At 48.0% G+C, this 23,163-nt stretch overlaps 1 protein-coding gene across 2 annotated transcripts in view; it reads left to right on the top strand.

Moving 5' to 3' along the window:
- Positions 1-23,163, top strand: part of yki (Transcriptional coactivator yki) — a 267,393-nt gene that overhangs the window by 226,415 nt on the left and 17,815 nt on the right. The window contains exon 3 of one of the 2 annotated variants that reach the window (XM_045754145.2): positions 10,893-11,042. The exons of the other annotated variant lie outside the window; for it this stretch is intronic. Within the exon in view, the coding sequence (XP_045610101.2) occupies positions 10,893-11,042 (150 nt within the window). The remainder of the gene's footprint in view (positions 1-10,892; positions 11,043-23,163) is intronic. 2 annotated transcript variants of the gene reach the window in all.

Here is a 23,163-nt window from a genome sequence, read left to right as displayed (position 1 = left end):
ATTGAACATAGCATGGAAACAGTGCGTGAGAGTTCAAACTGTTGGACTGTCAGATTCCAGTGAAGCTGATTTTGATGGGTTGAGAGGAGATTTGAGGAAAGGGCAGGTTACACGGACCTGAAGATGGAAGGTTTGCCTTCCTTGGGTTGTGCACATTATATTGTATTTAAAAACTGTCTAACTGAAGCCCTGGGAAGTATATCTGTAGCTGTATATCAGATAAATAGGTCGGATAATAATGACCTAAATTAGTTTACCGTGAGAGTTAGGAAATACCTAAACAAGGCTGTATTCAGACGAATTAAGAATAGGTAAGTGTATCTTAAACAATTTGTCAAACCACCAAGAACAACTAAAGTGAAAATATAAGAAGGTAAACAAAAATTGATGGAGTATATTAGCGGGGCATCCAGGATGAATGCTAAATGGTTTTTCAGATTTATCAAACTATGGAGACGATTTGGCCACTGAGAGTGAGATGGGAGAGGTAGCTGATGAAGGCATAGAATTAGGTGGTATTATAATAAATAAGTACTTTATCTCCGCATTTACAAAATAACTTTATATTACATCTGCAGCTGAACAAATTTATATAGGTGGTGAAGAGGACAAGTTTAGTGGATACCAGCGAGGAAGTTATTAAACATTACGGAACAAACGAAGACATAACATATGAACAAAGGTAACTGCAGAAGGCCTATTGGCCCATACGAGGCAGCTCCTATCTATAACCAGCCAATCCCATTTATAAACATGTCCAACGTACGCCCGAAACAATCGACATCTGGATATTTTTTTTTTCAAGAAGTGCCTGACCAACCGGGCTGTAGTGGATAGTGGATATGTGGGCCTGCGGGGCCACTACAAGCAACAGCCTGTTGATCCAAGCTCTCTCAAGTCAAGCCTGGCTCCGGGGGCCAAGCTTGGGGAGTAGAACGACTCCCAGAACCCCATCCAGGTACAAATACATACGGATTTCTACGACCAAACTAGGCATTTGTCATGTCATTGACGAGTGCAAAGATGAACTTTTCTTTTTTCTTTTGAGATATATACAAGAGTTGTTACATTCTTGTACAGCCACTAGTACGCGTAGCGTTTCGGGCAGGTCCCTGGAATACGATCCCCGTCGCGAAGAATTTTTTTTACAACCAAGTACACATTTTATTATTGAGTTAAACATAGGCTACAGGTAAGGATTTGCGCCCAGTAAATCCTCCCCGGCCAGGATACGAACCCGTGACAAAGCGCTCGCGGAACGCCAGGTGAGTGTCTTACCACTACACCACGGAGACTGGATGAACCTTTGTCTTGCATATTATAATCACACTAGTGCAGAGTACCAGAATCATGGAGGGTTGTCAATGTGGTGCCGATGTTTAAGAAAGGAGATATGGCTCACGTGTCAAACTTATAAGTCGGTTATCTTACTCTATTGTATTCAAGTTGCTATAATCGATCACGGCAAAAGTCATTCATTTACATCTTGAAAGAAATAGATTAATAAAACTTAATAAAACAAATTAACTCTCAATATTTTCCAGTATAGTGTACTTCAAGCAGTTGATAGTGGAAAGGATTGCGACATTATGCACCTTGACTTTAGCGAAGCCTTTGAAACTGTGCCCAATTTGGGTTATGGCTTGGTTATTTAAAAGGAAACACAAGGTTAACATAAGTAGAGGAAACACCGTGAGGGAAACAGTTGTTCCTAAGGCTGTTCTGTGACCTCTGTTGTTTAATATTTGTATAAACTTCAGGCATGATTGAACATCAACATTTGCAAATTTACAGAAGGAAATACATTCAGAAGATCAAAAATGACTACAAGACGATCTAAATATAAATAGCCTTAACATCTGACGAGAGATTTGCAGACACAGTATAATGCTAAAGAATGTAGAGATCAGAGTTGAGGCAGTGATAATATAGATATCAGCTGGATAATATTGAAATTACGAAATCTGAATGTGAGATCTGAATCTGGGAGTCATTAGTAAGCATCTTAAGCCAAAAATCCAATGCATATATATGTGGATATAAATAGAATATAGAAAGCAAATAGAATTATTGGATTTATATCTAGCAAGAAAACGTCTTATATTTTACACCAGCTACCTGATCAACCAGGCTGTGACTCATACGTCAGGCTGCGAGCAGCCGCGTCTAACAGCCTGGTTGATCAGTCCAGCAACCAGGAGGCCTGGTCGACGACCGGGCCGCGGGGACACTAAGCCCCGGAAGCACCTCAAAGTAGCCTCAAGGTAGGTAGCTTATTAAGCTTCATTTAGATTATGCAGTTCAGTTTTGGTCACCATATAATAGAATGAACATAAGTTCACATGAACGTGTACACACACGGATGACAAAAGTTATTCCTTAAAATTAAAAACCTCTCATTGAAAATATTACTTAGGAAGCTAAATTTGCATTCTGTAGAAAGTTGTAGAGTAAAAGATAACATGATTGACGTATACGAATGGATGACAGGTGACATGATTAAGGTGTAACAAATACATAAATACAAATTTGAACACTTGATGATGAATACAAAATTGAAAAGTTAATTTAATTCAGAAAAGGCTTTGGTAAATATTGGTTTGTAAATTGGGCTGTTGATTTATGGTATAAATTACTTTGTAACACAATAGGCGTAATATTTCTTGAGAGATTGATCGACTGTAAATAGGTAGTGCATGGCATGGGGCAATAGGCTCTTTGTAGCTTCCTTTATTTGTATGTTTAGAAACGAATCGCGCTGGAGCCTATTACTCGGGACCCGCGTCTTATATTCTAGATTATTTCTGAACCGGCGCCGGAACATGTTGGAGACAAACCTGTGTGTATTTGAGCGTCGTACTCACCTAGTTGTGTTTGTGGGAGGTTGAGCTCTGGCTCTTTGGTCCCGCTGTCCTGTCACGCTTCCTGTATTGTGGAGTAGAGTCGCGCGTTCCCTGCCTCGGGTGGGGTTTTAGGGAGTGGGGGGTCAGGGTGGTGGATGGTGTGTGGGGAGAGGGGGTGGTGGGGGGTTGGGGTTAACAGCTGGAGGCGGTCTGCAGTGGTCACACACGGAAACTCGTGGTGGTGAGAACTGTGTCCCCTCCCTCCTTTCTCCTCCTGCCGGCTGCCCTCCCTCCCCCTTCCTCTCTCATCTCTCCCACCTTCCCCCCTCTCTCTCAGCCCCCCCTCTCTCTCAGCCCCCCTCTCTCTCATCCCTCCCACCGAATTTTGGTAAACAATCCTGGTGACTGCTCGTCATGATTGGGTTGATTGTACATGTGGTTTGTATGGGCGAGGGCATTGCTTATCCGTCTTATCTTATCTCGCTGCCTGCTTCTACACTTGTTAATCTACAAATGTGTTATTTTGATGAATGTCGTAAGCTACCCCCTTGCTTCTACCGGGTCCACAGCCTCTGGGCTGTGCATAGTCTCCAGGAATCTTAAGTAGTAAAAGCCACGAGAGCTTAAGTGAGGCATTAGAGGAAACTGGAGTGTGTGTGTTGAGGTCGGTGGCGATCACGGTGGAGGAAGGACGCCACAACACCGTCTCACGGTACTGCCTGAGCACAACACCGTCTCACGGTACTGCCTGAGCACAACACCGTCTCACGGTACTGCCTGAGCACAACACCGTCTCACGGTACTGCCTGAGCACAACACCGTCTCACGGTACTGCCTGAGCACAACACCGTCTCACGGTACTGCCTGAGCACAACACCGTCTCACGGTACTGCCTGAGCACAACACCGTCTCACGGTACTGCCTGAGCACAACACCGTCTCACGGTACTGCCTGAGCACAACACCGTCTCACGGTACTGCCTGAGCACAACACCGTCTCACGGTACTGCCTGAGCACAACACCGTCTCACGGTACTGCCTGAGCACAACACCGTCTCACGGTACTGCCTGAGCACAACACCGTCTCACGGTACTGCCTGAGCACAACACCGTCTCACGGTACTGCCTGAGCACAACACCGTCTCACGGTACTGCCTGAGCACAACACCGTCTCACGGTACTGCCTGAGCACAACACCGTCTCACGGTACTGCCTGAGCACAACACCGTCTCACGGTACTGCCTGAGCACAACACCGTCTCACGGTACTGCCTGAGCACAACACCGTCTCACGGTACTGCCTGAGCACAACACCGTCTCACAGTACTGCCTGAGCACAACACCGTCTCACGGTACTGCCTGAGGCTGGCTGGCCCCTCACGCCAAGTGGTGACGAACTTACACTGACGATAAATAGGACATCCCACTTTCCTGCCTTCCTACAGTCTTGCTTCCGGGTAGCATCCGCCCTGTGTTGCCAGCCTAAGTATCATCATCTTAGTATCATCTTAGTAGCCTGGTATCATCTGGTGAATGTATTGGATGAATGGGGCGGGGTCTTGGCACATTTGCTTGTTATTTGAAGAGGGCATTGGAGACGTTTGGGCTCCGTCTTGTTATGGATGATACGTGTGTGGGCGTTAGAGGGCAGTGCAGGAAGGAAACTTATCAAGGGGGAGAGCACTAAGCTATTACGACTATAGCACTGGGAAGGGGTCAGGATATGGATTTGGGATGGGACGAAGGGAAAGGACTGGTGCCCCAACCACTTGGACGGTCGGGGATTGAACGCCGACCTGCACGAAGCGAGACCGTCGCTCTACCGTCCAGATTGGGCCCTAGAGGGCAGTGAATGACTTCCTAACATTGACAATGTCTTCCCATTGACGGTGAACCGTTGTTGTTGTTGTTGAGGGTTGGGAGAGGTTATAATGACCTTTACACTGTTCTCAAGTAGCCATCCAAGTTGTCGGAGGATTTTCTCCAAAATTGATCATTGTCCGTGTTACACCTTGAGAACGACTTGGCGTACTGTCGTGAAACTTGAAATATCTACGTTTGGTGACGCAAGGTACATCGTCACCAAACGATCTACAAAGGATCGTCTGCTTAATTGCTCAAGCAAGCAAGCTATTGCTGTTTGTGGGCACGCTGCCCCCTCGTGGAGATTTTTGGAAGCGTTTTGCAATTCATCCGCTTGACCCTGAGGGGGGGGGGGGGAGGGAAGGGAACTATCAGGAATAAAGTGCCAAGCCATCACGGAGCGGATAATAACTCACTATCTACAATATTTCCTTCTGTACGTACTTTTCCATCAACTTTTATTATAAGATGATTTATTATGATGATACCCCTCCCCCTAGTACCACCCCTATCATCATATCTTGAGGTTATCTTGAGATGATTTCGGGGCTTCAGTGTCCCCGCGGCCCGGTCCTTGACCAGGCCTTCCATCCCCAGGAAGCAGCCCGTGACAGCTGACAAACTCCCAGGTACCTATTTACTGCTAGGTAACAGGGGCATCAGAGTGTAAGGGACTCTGCCCCATCGTTTCTCGCCGGCGGGACCACAGGATCACGCATCCAGTGTTCTGTCCGCTCAGCCACCGGCTCCCTTGACGCCATGCATCACCCAAATCATACGTACCTAGTGTAAAATAAACAATAATACGTCTTGCCACCTCAATACTTTATGTAAGACCCTTCTTCATCGTGTATATATCAACGCGCTCTTATTGCTGACCCATAACTTGTCAGACACATTTCCATGACAAACCTCTACTGCTCCTCAGCCTCTAGGGTTGAGTCGTGCATACCGTGGTGCAACGGTCCGTCTAATTACCACAAGCTACCACAAACTACACAAACTTCAGAAAGCTTCCTGGCAATACGTTAGTAATGAATAAATATGATATATTTACTCATTATAATGTTGGTGCTGAATGTACAACACGAAAAAACATAATTTTAATCTGAAAAAGTATCTTTTTATAAAGAAATTAGACGAAAATAAAAAGCTGGTGACGCCAAATCAAGTCGACGATCCAAGCTTCGGTTAGGTTAGGTTAGGTTAGGATAGGTTAGGATAGGTTAGGTTAGGATAGGTTAGGTTAGGTCAGCCTAACTTAATATATCATATTTATTCATTACTAACGTATTGCCAGGAAGCTTTCTGAAGTTTGTGTAGTTTGTGGTAGCTTGTGGTAATTAGACGGACCCGTGGTGCAAGGCTTCTTCTCCAAGACAGGCCTTTTGCTTGGGCAATTTCTTGATTAGTTTAAATAAGCATAATATCAACATAATATAAAGAATTTAACAAATTTGATTTGTTGTCAATGGTAATACATCATGCTGCTTTACGGCCAACTGTGTTAGTTATATTGAACACATTTTGATATGGAGGCTGATGTTAAGAGAATCCCTCGTGCAGTGACGACTTGTCGTTCTGGCCGTTGTATCTATTGCCAGACACGCCCTCAGACCAGTCCTGCAGCAAGCAGTACTGCACACAGCTTTAGGTTGGCAGAAGAGCCGACTCCAGTAAAGCAATAGTGGGTCGTGACCGCAGCTTGCAAGTGCACTTCAAAACGACTAAATTTCTACACAAGAGTAAATAAAAGGACACTTCCAAATATATTCCCGTTACTTACAAGCGCCCGCACGTACGTACAGATCACTACCAACAGCAACAGGGAGCCGGTCGGCCGAGCGAACAGCACGCTGGACTTGTGATCCTGTGGTCCTGGGTTCGATCCCAGGCGCCGGCGAGAAACAATGGGCAGAGTTTCTTTCACCCTATGCCCCTGTTACCTAGCAGTAAAATAGGTACCTGGGTGTTAGTCAGCTGTCACGGGCTGCTTCCTGGGGGGTGGAGGCCTGGTCGAGGACCGGGCCTCGGGGACACTAAAAGCCCCGAAATCATCTCAAGATAACGGCTGTTCAACGCCCTCCTAGCAAGCATTAGAAATATTATTGGAACAAAGATGGATGTCTTCAAGAATCACTTAGGCAAGCTCTTTCAATAAGTGCCGGACCAACCAGGCTGTAGTGGATATGTGTGCCTGCGGGCCGCGCCAAGCAACGGCCAGTTGGACCAAGTTATCACAAGTCGAGCCTGGCCCAGGGCAGGGCTCGGGGAGTAGAACTACTCCCGAAGTCCCTCTCCAGGTATGTTCCAGGTACTCGATGTTTGGCATTACAAGTGACAGTGAAAATTTAAGACCCGGACAATTGTTATGAACCGGGCCCACACTAAAAGTATTACGTGGGATGTGTTCACCTAGTTGTGCTTGCGGGGGTTGAGCTCTGCTCTTGCGGCCCGCCTCTCAACTGTCAATCCACCGTTTCTACTACTACTACTATTATTTTTTTCTTCTTTTTTTTCTTGTTCGTGTCCTCGTGAAGTAATGTCTTCGACACTGCTAAACAAAATATATGCACATTCACTCCGCTTATGGGCCAGACTCCCGAAATTTAGTGTAAATAAAAAAGTTCAAAATTCAGTTTTCAATGTCACTCATATAATATGAACTAGCCGTACAGTGGATACCATGACCTACACCCCAACCAGTCCCACTTGACAGTGGAATTAATAAATTAATGGTGAAAAAAAACTGTAGAATGGTCATCTTCTTGAGGTTATCTTGAGATGATTTCGGGGCTTTAGTGTCCCCGCGGCCCGGTCCTCGACCAGGCCTCCACCCGCAGGAAGCAGCCCGTGACAGCTGACTAACACCCAGGTACCTATTTTACTGCTGGTCGCACAGATTTCATACACATCTTTACAGGGTGGCAAGAAGCCACATTACCAACCTTATAGAAAATAACCAACTGTATAATGCAGATTAATGAATGACCAGTGAATAGTGCAAGCACCTCTTGTTTTCCAACTACTTGATCATACGATATCAGAAGCGTTGCAAGTTAATCAAATGCACACGATGTATAGACCGGTTTTGACGAATTATTTGATAAGGCAATGGCAGGTAAAGTAGGGAAATGGCTCTTAATACACACTGATTTTTGCACATTCTTTTTTAAGTGTAAAGGTGGTACTGTACCCGCACGGCACCCGCACGGCACCCACACGGCACCCACACGGCACCCACACGGCACCCACACGGCACCCACACGGCACCCACACGGCACCCGCACGGCACCCACACGGCGCCGACTCCTTTATCCTGGTCTTCACGTTACGAATAGCCAGAAACACAGCTCGGTTTCCTTTCAATTTTCGCTGATGACACGAAAAACATGAAAGTTTCCTCAGTGGAAGACAAAACAAAAAATCCAATCTGATATCATAGTTGTCGGGAACCGTCTCAAAGCACTCACTGGGACGAGGAATACACACATACATACACATACATACATACATACACACACACACACTCTCTCACTCTCTCACTCACACTCTCTCACACACTCACTCACACTCTCACACTCACTGAACTTGTCAAGCTGAGTGTGAAGAAGCTGTGGTAGTGGCGGCGCCGGTGTAGGTGTCGCCTTAGATGGGAATAATGTAAGTGGGTAACGGTTTGGCCTGCTGCTGCTGCTGCTCGTGGGCTCCTGGGCTCCTGTGAGCGCGTGCCTGCATGTGTTGGTCTCTCATGCTCACACATCACCTCCACCTTTGTCTGGTATTTAATGCCTCCCAACCCTTTAACCTTACACCTTTGGAATCAATGTATGGAGTAAAACCCGATTGTATGGCATTTTGGCTCATTTCACTTGCTCGTAACTTGATAAAGCAGTGCTTCTTTGTGGGCCTATAGCCCTATATGGTTCATATACGCTATTAGTCTTGTCCTGCGTCCTGCCCTTGTCCATGCTAAATATTTCCATTCTGTCCACTTTGACACTGCCTCTGAAGAATCTTGTATGTCGTGATCATGCTTGCACAATCCTCTTGCCTAATTTTCAAAGTATAATGTGTGTTTATCTCTCTGCCACCCGCTCCACTATGCCCTGCCCACTCCCCTCACAGTATACCCCTTGCCACCTCACTACACCCCTTCTCCCTCACTACACCCGGCCCCTACACCCTGAGGGGTGTGGTGAGGGTGAGTACAAACGGTACTTGAGATTGGTGTTGAGGTACTGGCCTCACCCACCCTCCCAGGACGTCCTGACAGTCTTCTCTCCCACGCTGGCAGCGCCCAGGTGTACTACCACCACCACCACTACCACCACCACACCTCACCACCATCAACACACCTCACCACCACCACCACCAACACACCTCACCACCACTACCACCACCACACCTCACCACCATCAACACACCTCACCACCACCACCACCAACACACCTCACCACCATTAATATTACTTTCACCAACACTCACAATTACCGCCCCAACACTATGGCACCTTCGGCGTCAACAGTACCCAGACACATTGACATCACCGCAATCGCAATATTTCTCTTGACGGCAACGTTCACTGGTACAGGTGAATGAGAGGGAGGAAGGGAGAGAGAGGGGGAGAGAGGGAGAGGGTGAGGGTGAAGGAGAGAGAGAGGGAGAGGGGGAGAGGGTGAGGCAGAAGACTCAAGAATCACCGACCAAGCATACGAAGCAACACACAAGAAATCATTCCCCACAAGCTGCCAGTAAAACACAATAATCCACATTATTAGGTACAATTTATCCCAAGCGATCACGATATGAAACCATTTCTAAAGTTTAATGGTGTCGGTGTAGGAACACTGAAGGAAAACGCGGGCCCGGCAACAGTTGGTAGCCCTGAGTACCCCCCCCCCCCCAAGGTCGCGCGGATCACCAAGCTTTATTATCCAGCCTCTTTATTGACCACATTGGTCTTATTATAGACAAAACTATCATAGCCTATTGGGCTCTCTCTCCCTACGGCGGTGGTATGCCACGTGCTCCAACCCGCGCCTGCAAACATGTGCGCCACACACAGATGTTTGGTGGTAGGGGGGGACTGTCTCCTTCTCTCCCCCCCCCCCCTCCCTCACACCTCACCTTCCTTGCCTCCTCCTTCTCCGCCTCCTCAGAGGTGAAAATTGAGTGACCTGTTGATGGCAGTAGTGGCCAGGTCTGCCATACAAACAAACACGGTCTGTGGCTTTGTTTGTTTGTTTGTTTGTGCACTGCTTCGTAAAGCATCTCACACACACATTTTCCTAATTTTGTTTAGTGTACTTAATTATTGGTGTGACATGATCTTCGAGGGTATGGTCAGTGAAGATGGAGATGTTTCGGCTTAGCGAGTCTGTTGTACGGTGCGCTTACAGCGTTACTCACTTGCGTTGGCAGCACCCCGGTGTTGGTAGCACCCCGGCGTTGGTAGCACCCCGGCGTTGGTAGCACCCCGGCGTTGGCAGCACCCCGGCGTTGGCAGCACCCCGGCGTTGGCAGCACCCCGGCGTTGGCAGCACCCCGCCGTTGGTAGCACCCCGGCGTTGGCAGCACCCCGGCGTTGGCAGCACCCCGGCGTTGGCAGCACCCGGCGTTGGTTATTGGGTCCCGTCTTGTTTTCAATTGTCAGTCGTCGAACTCAATGGATCTCATTTATATTATAATTCCCATTTCTTTCTCCATTTGTTGGTCGTCCAGGTAAGCTTGAGGCTCCGAGATGCCTTTGGTGCCAGTGACAATATTGAAGTGACATAACGAGACATCACGTCACGTGATATATCATGGCAACAACGTGTATATAACATATTAAATCATGGGGGGGTGCCTGGTGATGCATTTCCTTCCCCTTCCCCTGGTGATCTGATTACTTCTCGAAGGCGTGCGTTGTGACGTGTTGCGTTACCATGACGTCGTAGTAGTAGTAAGTAGTAGTAGTAGTAAGTGACCTGGTAGCGTGTCGTGGGGTGGGGGGGGGAGGGGGCTGGTAGTGTGTGTCAAGGTGATCCAAACATGTGCAATCTGTCGAGTTCCTCAACCACTCTATCTCTTCATCCTCTCTCTCTCTCTCGCGCGCGCGCGCGCACAAACACTCACATACACATTAGCTGTATTATTTGGTGCTACTGTTTATACTCTACTTATTTTCTATTTTCTATACTCAGTTGGGTTGTCGTCAGGGAGTAGCGACGTGAGCGGGGCTCGCCTCTCCGTCCTTTCCACAAGGAAGCGGTGGCGCAAGAGTGCCCTGGTGGCCTCCTCGCCGCCGCCGCCAGCACCGCCGCCGCCGCCGCCAGCACCGCGTCTGTACACCAGTGCGTAACGGGATTGCTTTAACCCCCCTCCCCCCCTCCACTCCTGCTTCACACACCCGTCGCTGGCAGGTGTAGCACCAGATTCAATTGTATTATTTTTTTGTAGTGGTGGTGATGGTGATGGTGAGAGTGATGGTGAGAGTGATGGTGAGAGTGGTGGTGTGCCAGTGGTGGGGTCACTGAGCCCGACGACCAGTAGCACGGGCTGCAGTGATAGCAACTTGCATGAGACACAGGTGGCAGGAACAACAGTGGTGGCATCTCCAGTCGCGGGCGGGCCGCTCCAAGCAACAGCCTGGTGGACCAAACTCTCACAAGTCGAGCCTGGTCTCGGGCCGGGCTTGGGGAGTAGAACTACTCCCAGAACCCCATCAACCAGGTATCAACCAGGCTCAATGTTGTCAAAGTTGCAAAGAAAGCATAAGCCAGCGTGAAGCAGTGACATCAACTACAACAATATCAAGTGATCATTGTGAGGATACAAGGACGGTGGTCTCACAGAAAGTGACACCGAGGTGTGTGAAGAACTCTAAAAGGAGGCGCTTGAGCGGTTTACATAACAAGACCAGCTTACAGACCATGGTTGGGGGGGGGGGGTGCTGGAGATGATACTGCCCGAATCTACTCTATAAAATATCTAAATTATTGGGACTGCTTAAAAAATGTTCAAGTGTGTATTCTCCAGAGCGCAGACGCGAGATACATAATAATTTAAACTTGGGGAATATTAGAGGAACTGGTCCCAAACCTGCACACGGAAATAACTCGACATGAGACCGAGGCATGACAGGAAGTGCAAAATAGACCGATTGAAAAGCAACTGTGCAATAAGTACGCCGAGAGACAATTTTATCTTTTTCAATTTTAACATGAACACAACTGACCGACCCCTGGTCGTGTTCAGAGAACTTCATAAACACCTCCAAAGGATCAATCAGGAGCACGTCACGTCTGTGATTCATACGTCAGGCTGCGAGTAGCTGCCTTTAGCAATCTGGTTGACCAGAGCACCAACCAGGAGGCCAGGTCAGAGGCCAGTGCCAGGTGACCACAAGGTTTCCTGGCACTTGAGGCAATATAAAACAAGAGAACTGCCGGGATACCTTAACAAACTTGAGGGGCTGGCAGGCAAACGGGATGTAGTTGGACCTCGTTTCTAATGAGTGTAAGGTTACGAAGAAGGGAAAGGACGACTGGAGGCCTCAAGAAAGCTAAATAAAGGAAAGATATCTACAAATATAATAAAGATACCTGTGTAGATGTAATTCCTGTGTTAAGAGCAGAGTTACACACAAGCTGCATATGACAAACATTAGAATGGCAGTTAGAAATGTAAAGGCGTGAAGGCAATAGGACTCCATAGAGCCTAAGAGGTTAGTGGAGGAGTATGCAGCACCGGCATGAAATACAAAACTACACATGAAATGACCAGAGGCTTATAACTACGAGTGTCTTAATTAACCGTACTGAGCTACGAAGGCACGTTAAGGGAGCTCAGTCTCTCAACTCTAGTTGAGAGAAGGAACAGAGGAGACATGATCACGACACACAATATACTGAGGGAAAAATAGATAAGGTGGACAAAGAACAGTCCCTCTGGAGTGAGAGAGAATAGGACAAGTGGACACAGATGAAAGCTGGAGAGGTAAATAGGTCGAAGAACTAACTGTATGGGAGGTCATCAAGTGGAATGCCCTGAAAGAAGTCTGGGAAGCCACCTCCACCCACAACTCGACTGACATTCGAGTTCTTTGTCGTATGTGACCTTAAAATTAAAAAAGAAAGCACCAGGGAAGCGCTGTTAGATAAGCAGGTAGACCAAAGCTGACTGGAGCAGGTGTGTGAGGTGTAAAGGGTGGAGAGGAGATGAGGAACAAGTGATTATTAAGGCAAGGGGGGCGAGTTTAGGGCAAGCAGTGAGTGAACGAGGAAGAGAGAAGGTAAAGGCAAGCACTTGCAGGCCCGGAAAGAGGCGTGGTCGAGACACTTGCAATAATGACACGAGTTTCCTTGGAAGGCCGCGCCGCAGTGTTTACCTGGTGAGCGCCCTGACGTAATCCCACCGCTGTCACCACTGGCGCCACCACCACCACCACTGGCGCCACCACCACCACCACTGGCGCCACCACCACCAGCACCACCACCACCTGCTCGGTCATTATCACCACCACTACCACTTCCATAGTCACCACCACCCGGAAACTGGTCACACCGTTCCATGCACCAGCCAGCTGCTGCACTTGTGCCACAGGCGCGCTCTGGGCCGAACTGCACCAGCTTCAACTTTCAGATATTCTGAGTGCCTCCTTCATCAGTTCTCAATCCGTTTTCTGTTTGCCATCTTTAACCCAATTTGTCTCGTTTTCTGTTTGCATTGTTAACCTTTTTTTTTAATCGCGTTTTCAGTTTGCTATTTTTATTCCATTTTATGTGCCAATTAATACGCATGTTTTATCTAATGAAAGTTATACTTTGATCTTTTAACCGGATAATTATTGCTGATTATTTACAATGTAAATGTTATTGCTCTAATTTTATGATTATTTTTATGCGTTTACACGTATAAACTTTCTGTACTCACCTAGTTGTGCTTGCGGGGGTTGAGCTCTGGCTCTTTGGTCCTGCCTCTCAACTGTCAATCAACTGGTTGAGACGCGGGTAGCTGGCATGGGCACCTCCTGGCCCATGTCAGGCAATGCACAGTTTTACCGAACACACTCCCCACAATTCTCACGGGAGACATCTCCCGTCACGCAGAGTGCAGTCGCACCTCCACAGATCTCCCGTATCATCTATTGATATTGGTAATGGCTCAAATGGGCCACCACTTACGGGCTATTCATGCCCGTGCCACCTTTTGGGTGGCTTAAGCTTCATCAATCATCAATCCACAATTCTTCACTTTGTGCTGGAAACTTTCCTGTGCATTAACTTTCGCGGTGCTACGAGTAATTTACTCCTCAGATGCGTTAGTCTATGTCCGCACCACTCTTAAGGTTCACTGGTTCATTTAAACATTTTAGGAATGTGGATCCTTGCTTTGTTGTTGTTGTTTCAGATTTAGCTACTCAGAACGAAGTGTCCATGTAGCACGGGCTATGGTGAGCCCGTAAGGATCCTTGCGCTGCGTCTTTCCAGAGAGCAAATTTTTCTTAGACGTTCATCAGTAGAAAGCTTACTATGTCACGGAATTAATTAGTAATCATTCTTTAGAGAAAGTTATCATCCATTCATCAGTGCAAGGACAAGGTAAATTTCAAGGATTACATTAGAATAACTAACACTTTAAAATACTAATCCTATTATCCGTCTTGGCTAGCTATCTCTGCTTCTCTTACTAAGTACTTAAGTAAGTAGGAAGTACTTAAGTACTTTCCTTACTTCTTGCTTCCCTTTCTCTACCTTTAGGCATTTTTGTAATCTTTCCAGTAACGACTCCACGTTAACCACATGCCATAGTTCACACTTAAGTATGAAAGACTCGATAAAAATAACCCTGGGGGTGGCAGGTAATTAATTAATTCTAAATCATTTTAGTTAGGCCTACAGTGACCAGCCATTGTCCGTCCCATACCCCAGACCATTCCCCCTGAACATTTGGGTGAGGCTAGCCCCTAGCGTCTAGCCTCTACGTCTGGATAGCCTACAGTGACCAGCCATTGTCCGTCCCTTACCCCAGACCATTCCCCCTGAACATTTGGGTGAGACTAGCCCCTAGCGTCTAGCCTCTACGTCTGGATAGACATTCTTACAGGTATGGATAGATATAGATATATGAAACCATTGAGAAGACCCCTGTAATCTTCACATTAAGCATAATAAAATGGGGCGCATAATAAATTAACTAAAGAAAATTAAGCTTGCATATGGACATTTACTTGCAATATAAATGCACTTAATTTGCAAGTTCTAGTATAAGGGGGTTTATGATGGGCAGTTTGTTTTAACATAGAGATTAAAAAAATCTGCAATTTATCGGATTTACTACTGTATATATTATTGTAAATTATTATTAGTTATATTTTAGTTTAAATAAGTTGAACGTGTGTGAAGATACAGGGTGGGGCGGGGGGGGGGTGATAGAACCGCGATGGGTTGTGATAGAACGGTGATTGATGTGACTTATCTTAGGACGGTGGAAGTATGTTGGTGATAGTTGGGAAGGTGGCGAGACTCCACCACCAGCTCCCCCCACCACCACCACCAGCAGCAACACCACCGGAGTCTTCTCAAAGCACTCGCACTCGAAGCAATTATCTTCTATCAAAGCGTGAGGGTGTGGCCAGCAGTCCACAAGACCCACAACAGCGGCCTGGACGTTCAGTTGAAATACTACCTGTACACAGGCTCTGTGTCAGGCTAAACAACTGCCTCAACACTACACCAAGACAACTAGCCGCCACTACAACTAGCCGCCACTACAACTAGCCGCCACTACAACTAGCCGCCACTACAACTAGCCGCCACTACAACTAGCCGCCACTACAACTAGCCGCCACTACAACTAGCCGCCACTATGTTAAAAACACAAAAGTAATTTTGTTTCAAAACACTGCTCTTCCAGCATTTGAAGATAGACAGCAAGCACCTCGTAATAGCAGCTGTAAATTACCTGGTCGCTGTACAGATTATTGGGTTTAGAATCACTTGTATAGGCACCATCTCGCACAAATACAGCTCATCATGATGACACACTTCACGTATAGCAGTCAAATTAGCATACACCAAAGATGACATTGAATTAAACGATGGTTAAGACCATTTCGTCCCAAACATTCAAGTTTGATAGAGAAATCAAAATCAGAAGTGTGTACGTGCAATTATAAAGAAAGCAATAATGGGTTTAGGTACGTCACGTGTGTGTATATATATATAGGCAAAACGTGGACCAGACTGTGCGACACAGTGGTAGCCAGGCTCAGGTTGGGTAACCGTTACCTGTGGCAGGTGGCTACAGGTGACGGATCCCCCCAGTCCTCAGCGGTCACTGTGTAATCCAGTGAGCAGGAACTGGGGCATGAGTTACCTGTCATTACTCCATCCACCCCCACGTGTTCCTCAGGATAGGGTCCTACCTTGAGGTGCTTCCGGGGCTTAGCGTCCCCGCGGCCCGGTCGTCGACCAGGCCTCCTGGTTGCTGGACTGATCAAGCAGAGGGTCACACGACATCCAAAATTTGGCAGTGCAGATGATACAAAAATCAGCATGAAAATTACCTCTGCTGAAGACATTGAAAAACTACAAACGACATTAACAAAGTTTTCGATTGGGCAGCAGAAAATAACATGATGTTTAACGGTGATAAATTTCAGGTAGTCAGATACGGCAAAAATGAGGATCTGGAACATAATACAGGGTACAAAACACAATCGAATCTGCCCATAGTAGGAAAACAGCATAGTCAAGGATTTGACAATAATGATGTCCGACGGCCTAACGTTTAGGGAGCATAACCAAGCAAGTATTGCGTAAGCCGGAAAAATGATAGGATGGATTACGAGAACCTTCAAGTCCCGAGATCCCATCACAATGGTTGAACTCTTCAAATCCCTTGTGTTGTCCCGTCTTGAATACTGCTCAGTACTCGCTTCCCCCTTCAGAGCAGGAGAGATTGCTGAAATAGAGGGAATACAGAGAACATATACGGCACGCATAGACGAGATAAAGCACCTAAATTATTGGGATAGTCTCAAAGCTCTCCAAATGTACTCACTAGAAAGGAGACGAGAGATATACCAAATAATATACACATGGAAAATACTGGGGGGACAGGTCCCAAATCTACACAGTAAAATAACAACGTACTGGAGTGAACGATATGGAAGAAAATGCAGAATAGAACCAGTGAAGAGCAGAGGTGCCATAGGCACAATCAGAGAACACTGTATAAACATCAGAGGTCCGCGGTTGTTCAACGTCCTCCCAGCGAGCATCAGAAATATTGCCGGAACAACCGTGGACATCTTCAAGAGAAAACTAGATTGTTTTCTTCAAGGAGTGCCGGACCAACCGGGCTGTGGTGGGTATGTGGGCCTGCGGGCCGCTCCAAGCAACAGCCTGGTGGACCAAACTCTCACAAGTCAAGCCTGGCCTCGGGCCGGGTTTGGGGAGTAGAAGAACTCCCTGAACCCCATCAAGCAGAGTATGACTTAACCATCCTGTGAGCTCTTGACGCAGTAAGTGTTCCTGCATATAATCTAGCATAGCCGCATAACTAGCCATGCTCCTGTGTAAATATGAACAAAACAGGAGTAAGAGGAAGGCGGCGGTGGGTGTGATATCTCGTTATCCCTCCTCCCTTCCCGCCTACCCCCCTTCTCTGCCCTTCTACATGCACTCTTTCGTCTTTCTTATTCCTTCACCTTCCCTCCGCTCCCGGGCCACGCCAAGCAACAGTCTGTTGAGACGGGATCTCTTGAAGCTAGCCAGGTCCCAGGCCGGGCTCGGGGAGTAGAACTCCCAGAACCCTCTCCACCTTCTATGTCTCGCGCTCTCTAACTTGCGCGCGCGCGCGCGCGCGCGCGCACACACACACACACACACACACACACACACACACACACACACACACACACACACACACACACACACACACACACACACACACACACACACACACACACACACACACACACACACACACACACACACACACACACACACACACACACACACACACACACACACACACACACACACACACACACACACACACACACACACACACACACACACACACACACACACACACACACACACACACACACACACACACACACACACACACACACACACACACACACACACACACACACACACACACACACACACACACACACACACACGCGCGCGCGCGCACGTGAATGAGTGTGGCCCAGTATAAATAGGATCTGCCTCTATTCATAAAAGCTTATAACATATTTGAGTAGTGGATTAAGAGAAACTGTGGTGTGGAGGCAAGGTGTTTGTGGGCCGTACAATCTCCAGGATATTCCGCTGGTAAATGTTTCCTGCACGTTCTCCAGGTCGGCAATTTCGCAAGACCTAAATGGCGTTGTTAATGTGCAACAGTATTCAAGTATACAGAGGTATATGATGTAGAGCTGGTGGTGTGGCATTGGGTATGGTGAAAGTTGGTGGTGGTGGCAGGCGGTGGTGGTGGGCAGCTGTGGTGGTGGAGGTGGGCAGGCGGTGGGGTGGGCAGCTGTGGGTGGTGGAGGTGGGCAGGCGGTGGTGGTGGTGGGCAGGTGGTGGGCAGGTGGTGGAGGGCAGGTGGTGGCGTCTGGTCTTGTAGTAATCTTCCAATCATTGGGTCTTCAAACATTTGGGTCGTCTTCCATACCCTGCTGCTGTAATCTGATGATTAGTAGTGTTACAGTATATTCAGACATTCATGGAGCTCCTGTATTGTCTGATTATATATTGGGCTTTTTTTTTTTTGCTTATTAACGCCTTATTTTGCACTGCATGTAGTTTTTGCATGATAGCTTTTTTTTTTTTTAAGGTGGGTGGTGGTACTGGGGGGGGGGGTATTAAAGATGCAGCTGGAGTCTTATAAGTGTAGTTATATGTTCGTGCTAAAGCTACGGAATCTCCTGATTTAATAAGGCTGTTTTTGCTCTGTTTATTATGTCCTTTATGTGACTTTTGATTCGTGTCCAGTAATCTTAGAGTCGCAGTATTCTTCCTGCACCTGTATGTTGCTCTGGGCGGTCCCAGTATTCTTCCTGCACCTGTATGTTGCTCTGGGCGGTCCCAGTATTCTTCCTGCACCTGTATGTTGCTCTGGGCGGTCCCAGTATTCTTCCTGCACCTGTATGTTGCTCTGGGCGGTCCCAGTATTCTTCCTGCACCTGTATGTTGCTCTGGGCGGTCCCAGTATTCTTCCTGCACCTGTATGTTGCTCTGGGCGGTCCCAGTATTCTTCCTGCACCTGTATGTTGCTCTGGGCGGTCCCAGTATTCTTCCTGCACCTGTATGTTGCTCTGGGCGGTCCCAGTATTCTTCCTGCACCTGTATGTTGCTCTGGGCGGTCCCAGTATTCTTCCTGCACCTGTATGTTGCTCTGGGCGGTCCCAGTATTCTTCCTGCACCTGTATGTTGCTCTGGGCGGTCCCAGTATTCTTCCTGCACCTGTATGTTGCTCTGGGCGGTCCCAGTATTCTTCCTGCACCTGTATGTTGCTCTGGGCGGTCCCAGTATTCTTCCTGCACCTGTATGTTGCTCTGGGCGGTCCCAGTATTCTTCCTGCACCTGTATGTTGCTCTGGGCGGTCCCAGTATTCTTCCTGCACCTGTATGTTGCTCTGGGCGGTCCCAGTATTCTTCCTGCACCTGTATGTTGCTCTGGGCGGTCCCAGTATTCTTCCTGCACCTGTATGTTGCTCTGGGCGGTCCCAGTATTCTTCCTGCACCTGTATGTTGCTCTGGGCGGTCCCAGTATTCTTCCTGCACCTGTATGTTGCTCTGGGCGGTGGTCAAGGATAATGGCATCTTGCTTCCTTTTTGCAATATGTATTATTTGGAACTTGTATTTGTTTGTACGTATTTTCCACGGTTTTCCCCCAAGTTTGTCAATTCACCTGCCGCCTTGGCTTTGTTGGCTTGTAGGCCACTTTTATCGTCTTGGTTGGCAGAATAGGGGAGCCGGTCGGCCGAGCGGACAGTACGCTGGACTTGTGATCCTGTGGTCCTGGGTTCGATCCCAGCCGCCGGCGAGAAACAATGGGCACAGTTTCTTTCACCCTATGCCCCTGTTACCTAGCAGTAAATTAGGTACCTGGGTGTTAGTCAGCTGTCACGGGCTGCTTCCTGGGGGTGGAGGCCTGGTCGAGGACCGGGCCGCGGGGACACTTAAGAAGCCCCGAAATCATCTCAAGATAACCTCAAGAATATTCGAGTTGCACTCGAATAGGGAGCCGGTCGGCCGAGTGGACAGCACGCTGGACTATTCGTGTAGATATATACTATCTACTCTTCTACTTCTACCTATCTACACCTCTCCCTCCACCCCTCTCTAAACTCTCACTTTCAACTGACGACCCTCCTCGCTCCTCCCACCTCTCTACCTCTCACCCCAAACCCTCACTAATTACTTCACTATTCATTTCTTTCCTTTCGTTTTCTCTTATACGTTTGTGGCAGTGAAATGTCTTCTAGAGTTCTCTCTAGGGTTTCGGGTAGCTGATCAAGTTACGGCGCCTTGTAGTCGCCGCACCTAGGTAGTCGAATACCTAGGTTACAAGGTGTTGAACGAGAGAGGTTGCCTTAGGAACTCTGGAGGTGCTCTAGAATAGTTAGCTAACTGGGGACGGGATAACGGACTAGAGAGAGCTGTTTCCCCCGGCCTCGTTAGTTAACTGGGGGGGGGGGGTGGAATAATGGACAAAAGATAGTCATTTACCCCACCCCCCGTTACACCGGGTTCGATCCCGGGCGCCGGCGAGAAACAATGGGCATAGTTTCTTTCACCCTATGCCCCTGTTACCTAGCAGTAAAATAGGTACCTGGGTGTTAGTCAGCTGTCACGGGCTGCTTCCTGGGGGTGGAGGCCTGGTCGAGGACCGGGCCGCGGGGACACTAAAGCCCCGAAATCCTCTCAAGATAACCTGGACAGTCAGCGTCATGTGATGTATTCTCCAGGTTGGGGGGGAGGGTGCAGGTCACCTGTGTATGTGTTGATCAATATGAGTGACGGTCGGCGCCCTTGTGGCACTCCGCTTTTCGATTCGATTTTGTCGCCGAGGTGTCTGCTAATACTGAGCTTGGGTTGTTGTGTTGCCTGCGGAGCTGCATAGTGTAGTAGGAGTGACTCTGTGGAAGCGCTGGTTCTGAAATCTTGTATTTTTGGCCTGACCAACATCTTTCAAGAGAAAACTAGACAGTTTTCTAGAAAAAGTGCCGGGCTGTGGTGGGTACGTGGGCCTACGGACCGCTCCAAGCAACAGCCTAGTGGACCAAACTCTCATAAGTCAAGCCTGGCCTCGGGCCGGGCTTGGGGAGTAGAAGAACTCCCAGAACCCCATCAAGCAGGTATCAAGCAGGAAGGTTTCCTGTGCGTCTGTCATCGTCCGTGTGCGCGAGATCACCATTCGTCCAGGATCAGTTGTCCAGGTTGGCCCCAGTTTCTTCATAATCATTCTCCATCTGTAGTTTCTACTGTGATGCTTGTAGACTTGGGGGCCACCATTTGCGGGGCCCTTATTGTTAGTTGTCAGCGCTGTTGCACATGTTCCGCGAGGCTTGCTACAGTGGTGGCTCTTGATATCTAAGGTGTGCTGCTGCTGATGGCCCTCAGGACTTTTATGATAGCAGAGGAGCATTGTCAGGCAAGTTCATTTCGGGAACTCCGTTATATCTATACTTTTTTAGATAATGATCTTGTCTTTGGTAATTTTTAGGTGAGCGTAGAGGAGTGTGGTGAGGCGCGGCCAGGAGGGGCTGGGGGGGTGAGGCGCGGCCTGGAGGGACTGGGGGGTGAGGCGCGGTCAGGAGGGGCTGGGGGGTGAGGCGCGGTCAGGAGGGGCTGGGGGTGTAGAGGAGTGTGGTGAGGCTCGGCCAGGAGGGGCTGGGGGGTGAGGCGCGGCCAGGACCACTTCACCACCTGTGTACCCGGGCCACACCACCGCCATGTCGTCACCGCCTACGTCATGGTGCTGATCTCTCAAACACATGAGCGTTTGAGAGACTTATGACGTCAGAAGGCAAAGAAATAGTTGGCGCGTTACTTATGTAACTATCACATAAGGGCTATCAGGACATCGCTGACGTCACTAAACTCGTCAACCAATGCCTGAGCGGTATATCAGTACGGGCAATTCACCCGTTAAAGTTCTTATCTTGAACATCATACAACAGCCAGCAGGAATTTTCATTTTTTTTTGGTTACATGTGCATTTATCCAGCTAGGCTAGGTGAATACACAGTGGGCCAAGAACTAGCTTTGTGAGGCTAACAATCTTCTTCCCCTTCGCAACATGGTTAGTCATAGTCTTGGGACCAGTAGTGTGCACTGACAAACTCTGGGTGCATTATGAGGATACCATCACACGAGGACGGAACCTTGTACTTGTTTAAATAATTTGTATTATTTCATTAGTTTTCTCACGTATCATCTGGCACAGCCTCATTATATTAGTGCTCGTCGTTAGAATGTTACATGTATTCTGTGTGGGTGGGGTGTGGGTGTGTACTCACTTAATTGTGCTTGCGGGGGTTGAGCTCTGGCTCTTTGGTCCCGCCTCTCAACTGTCAATAAACTGGTGTACAGATTCCTGAGCCTACTGGACTCTTATCATATCTACATTTGAAACTGTGTATGGAGTCAGCCTCCACCACATCACTTCCTAGTGGGTGGGTGGGTGTGTGTGGGTGGGTGTGTGTGTGGGTGGGTGGTGGTGGTAAGACGCCTGTCAACAGCAAGCAAGCAAGCAGAGGGTGTGCTGGTGGAACACTGAGGGAGGACCTTGCCCCCAGGTTGGCAGAGGGGGAGGGGTCCTTCCCCTACCCACCCACCATCACACCCGTCTGGACAGGTACTACCGGCAGTGGCAACCAACCCATGCTACCTGGTGGGGTGGGTTCTGTGAGTTCTTCTCCCCAAGCCTAGCCTGGGACCAGGCTTGACTTGAGAACTTGGTTCAACAGACTGTTGCTTGGAGCGGCCTTCAGGCCCACATATCCTGTCTTTCTAATCATTCTCTTGTATTTTAAGAACATTTCATAACATTGTTTGCATGGTAGAATATAAAGTACATTACAGAGGATACAGAACCAGGATTCACCAAGCATGTCCGATGCAGTTGGCAATAATAACAAATATTATTTAGTATATCTAGAACTCTGCAAACGCATTCAACACTGTTCCGCATGAGACCACTTAGTAAGGTGGAAGTGCACTGCATCAAGGGACACATACTGAGCTGGATCATGGCTTGAGTGAAAGACAGAAAAGAGAGGGTTGCCATAAATTAAATACGAGTGGATGGATGTCACGGAGCAGCTGTGGGGATCTATCTGTGCTGGGCACGCAGGTTTTCATAATGTACATAAACAACGTAGATACTGGAGTGGTCAGTAATATCAGCAAGTTTACAGGTGACACAAAAATTCACCAGTTATGG

The sequence above is a fragment of the Procambarus clarkii genome, chromosome 30 (assembly GCF_040958095.1).
Source record: "Procambarus clarkii isolate CNS0578487 chromosome 30, FALCON_Pclarkii_2.0, whole genome shotgun sequence".
In the NCBI taxonomy this organism is placed as follows: Eukaryota; Metazoa; Arthropoda; class Malacostraca; order Decapoda; family Cambaridae; genus Procambarus; species Procambarus clarkii.
The sequence above is the reverse complement of the archived record's forward strand: the minus strand, read 5'-3'. Positions and strand labels throughout refer to the sequence as shown.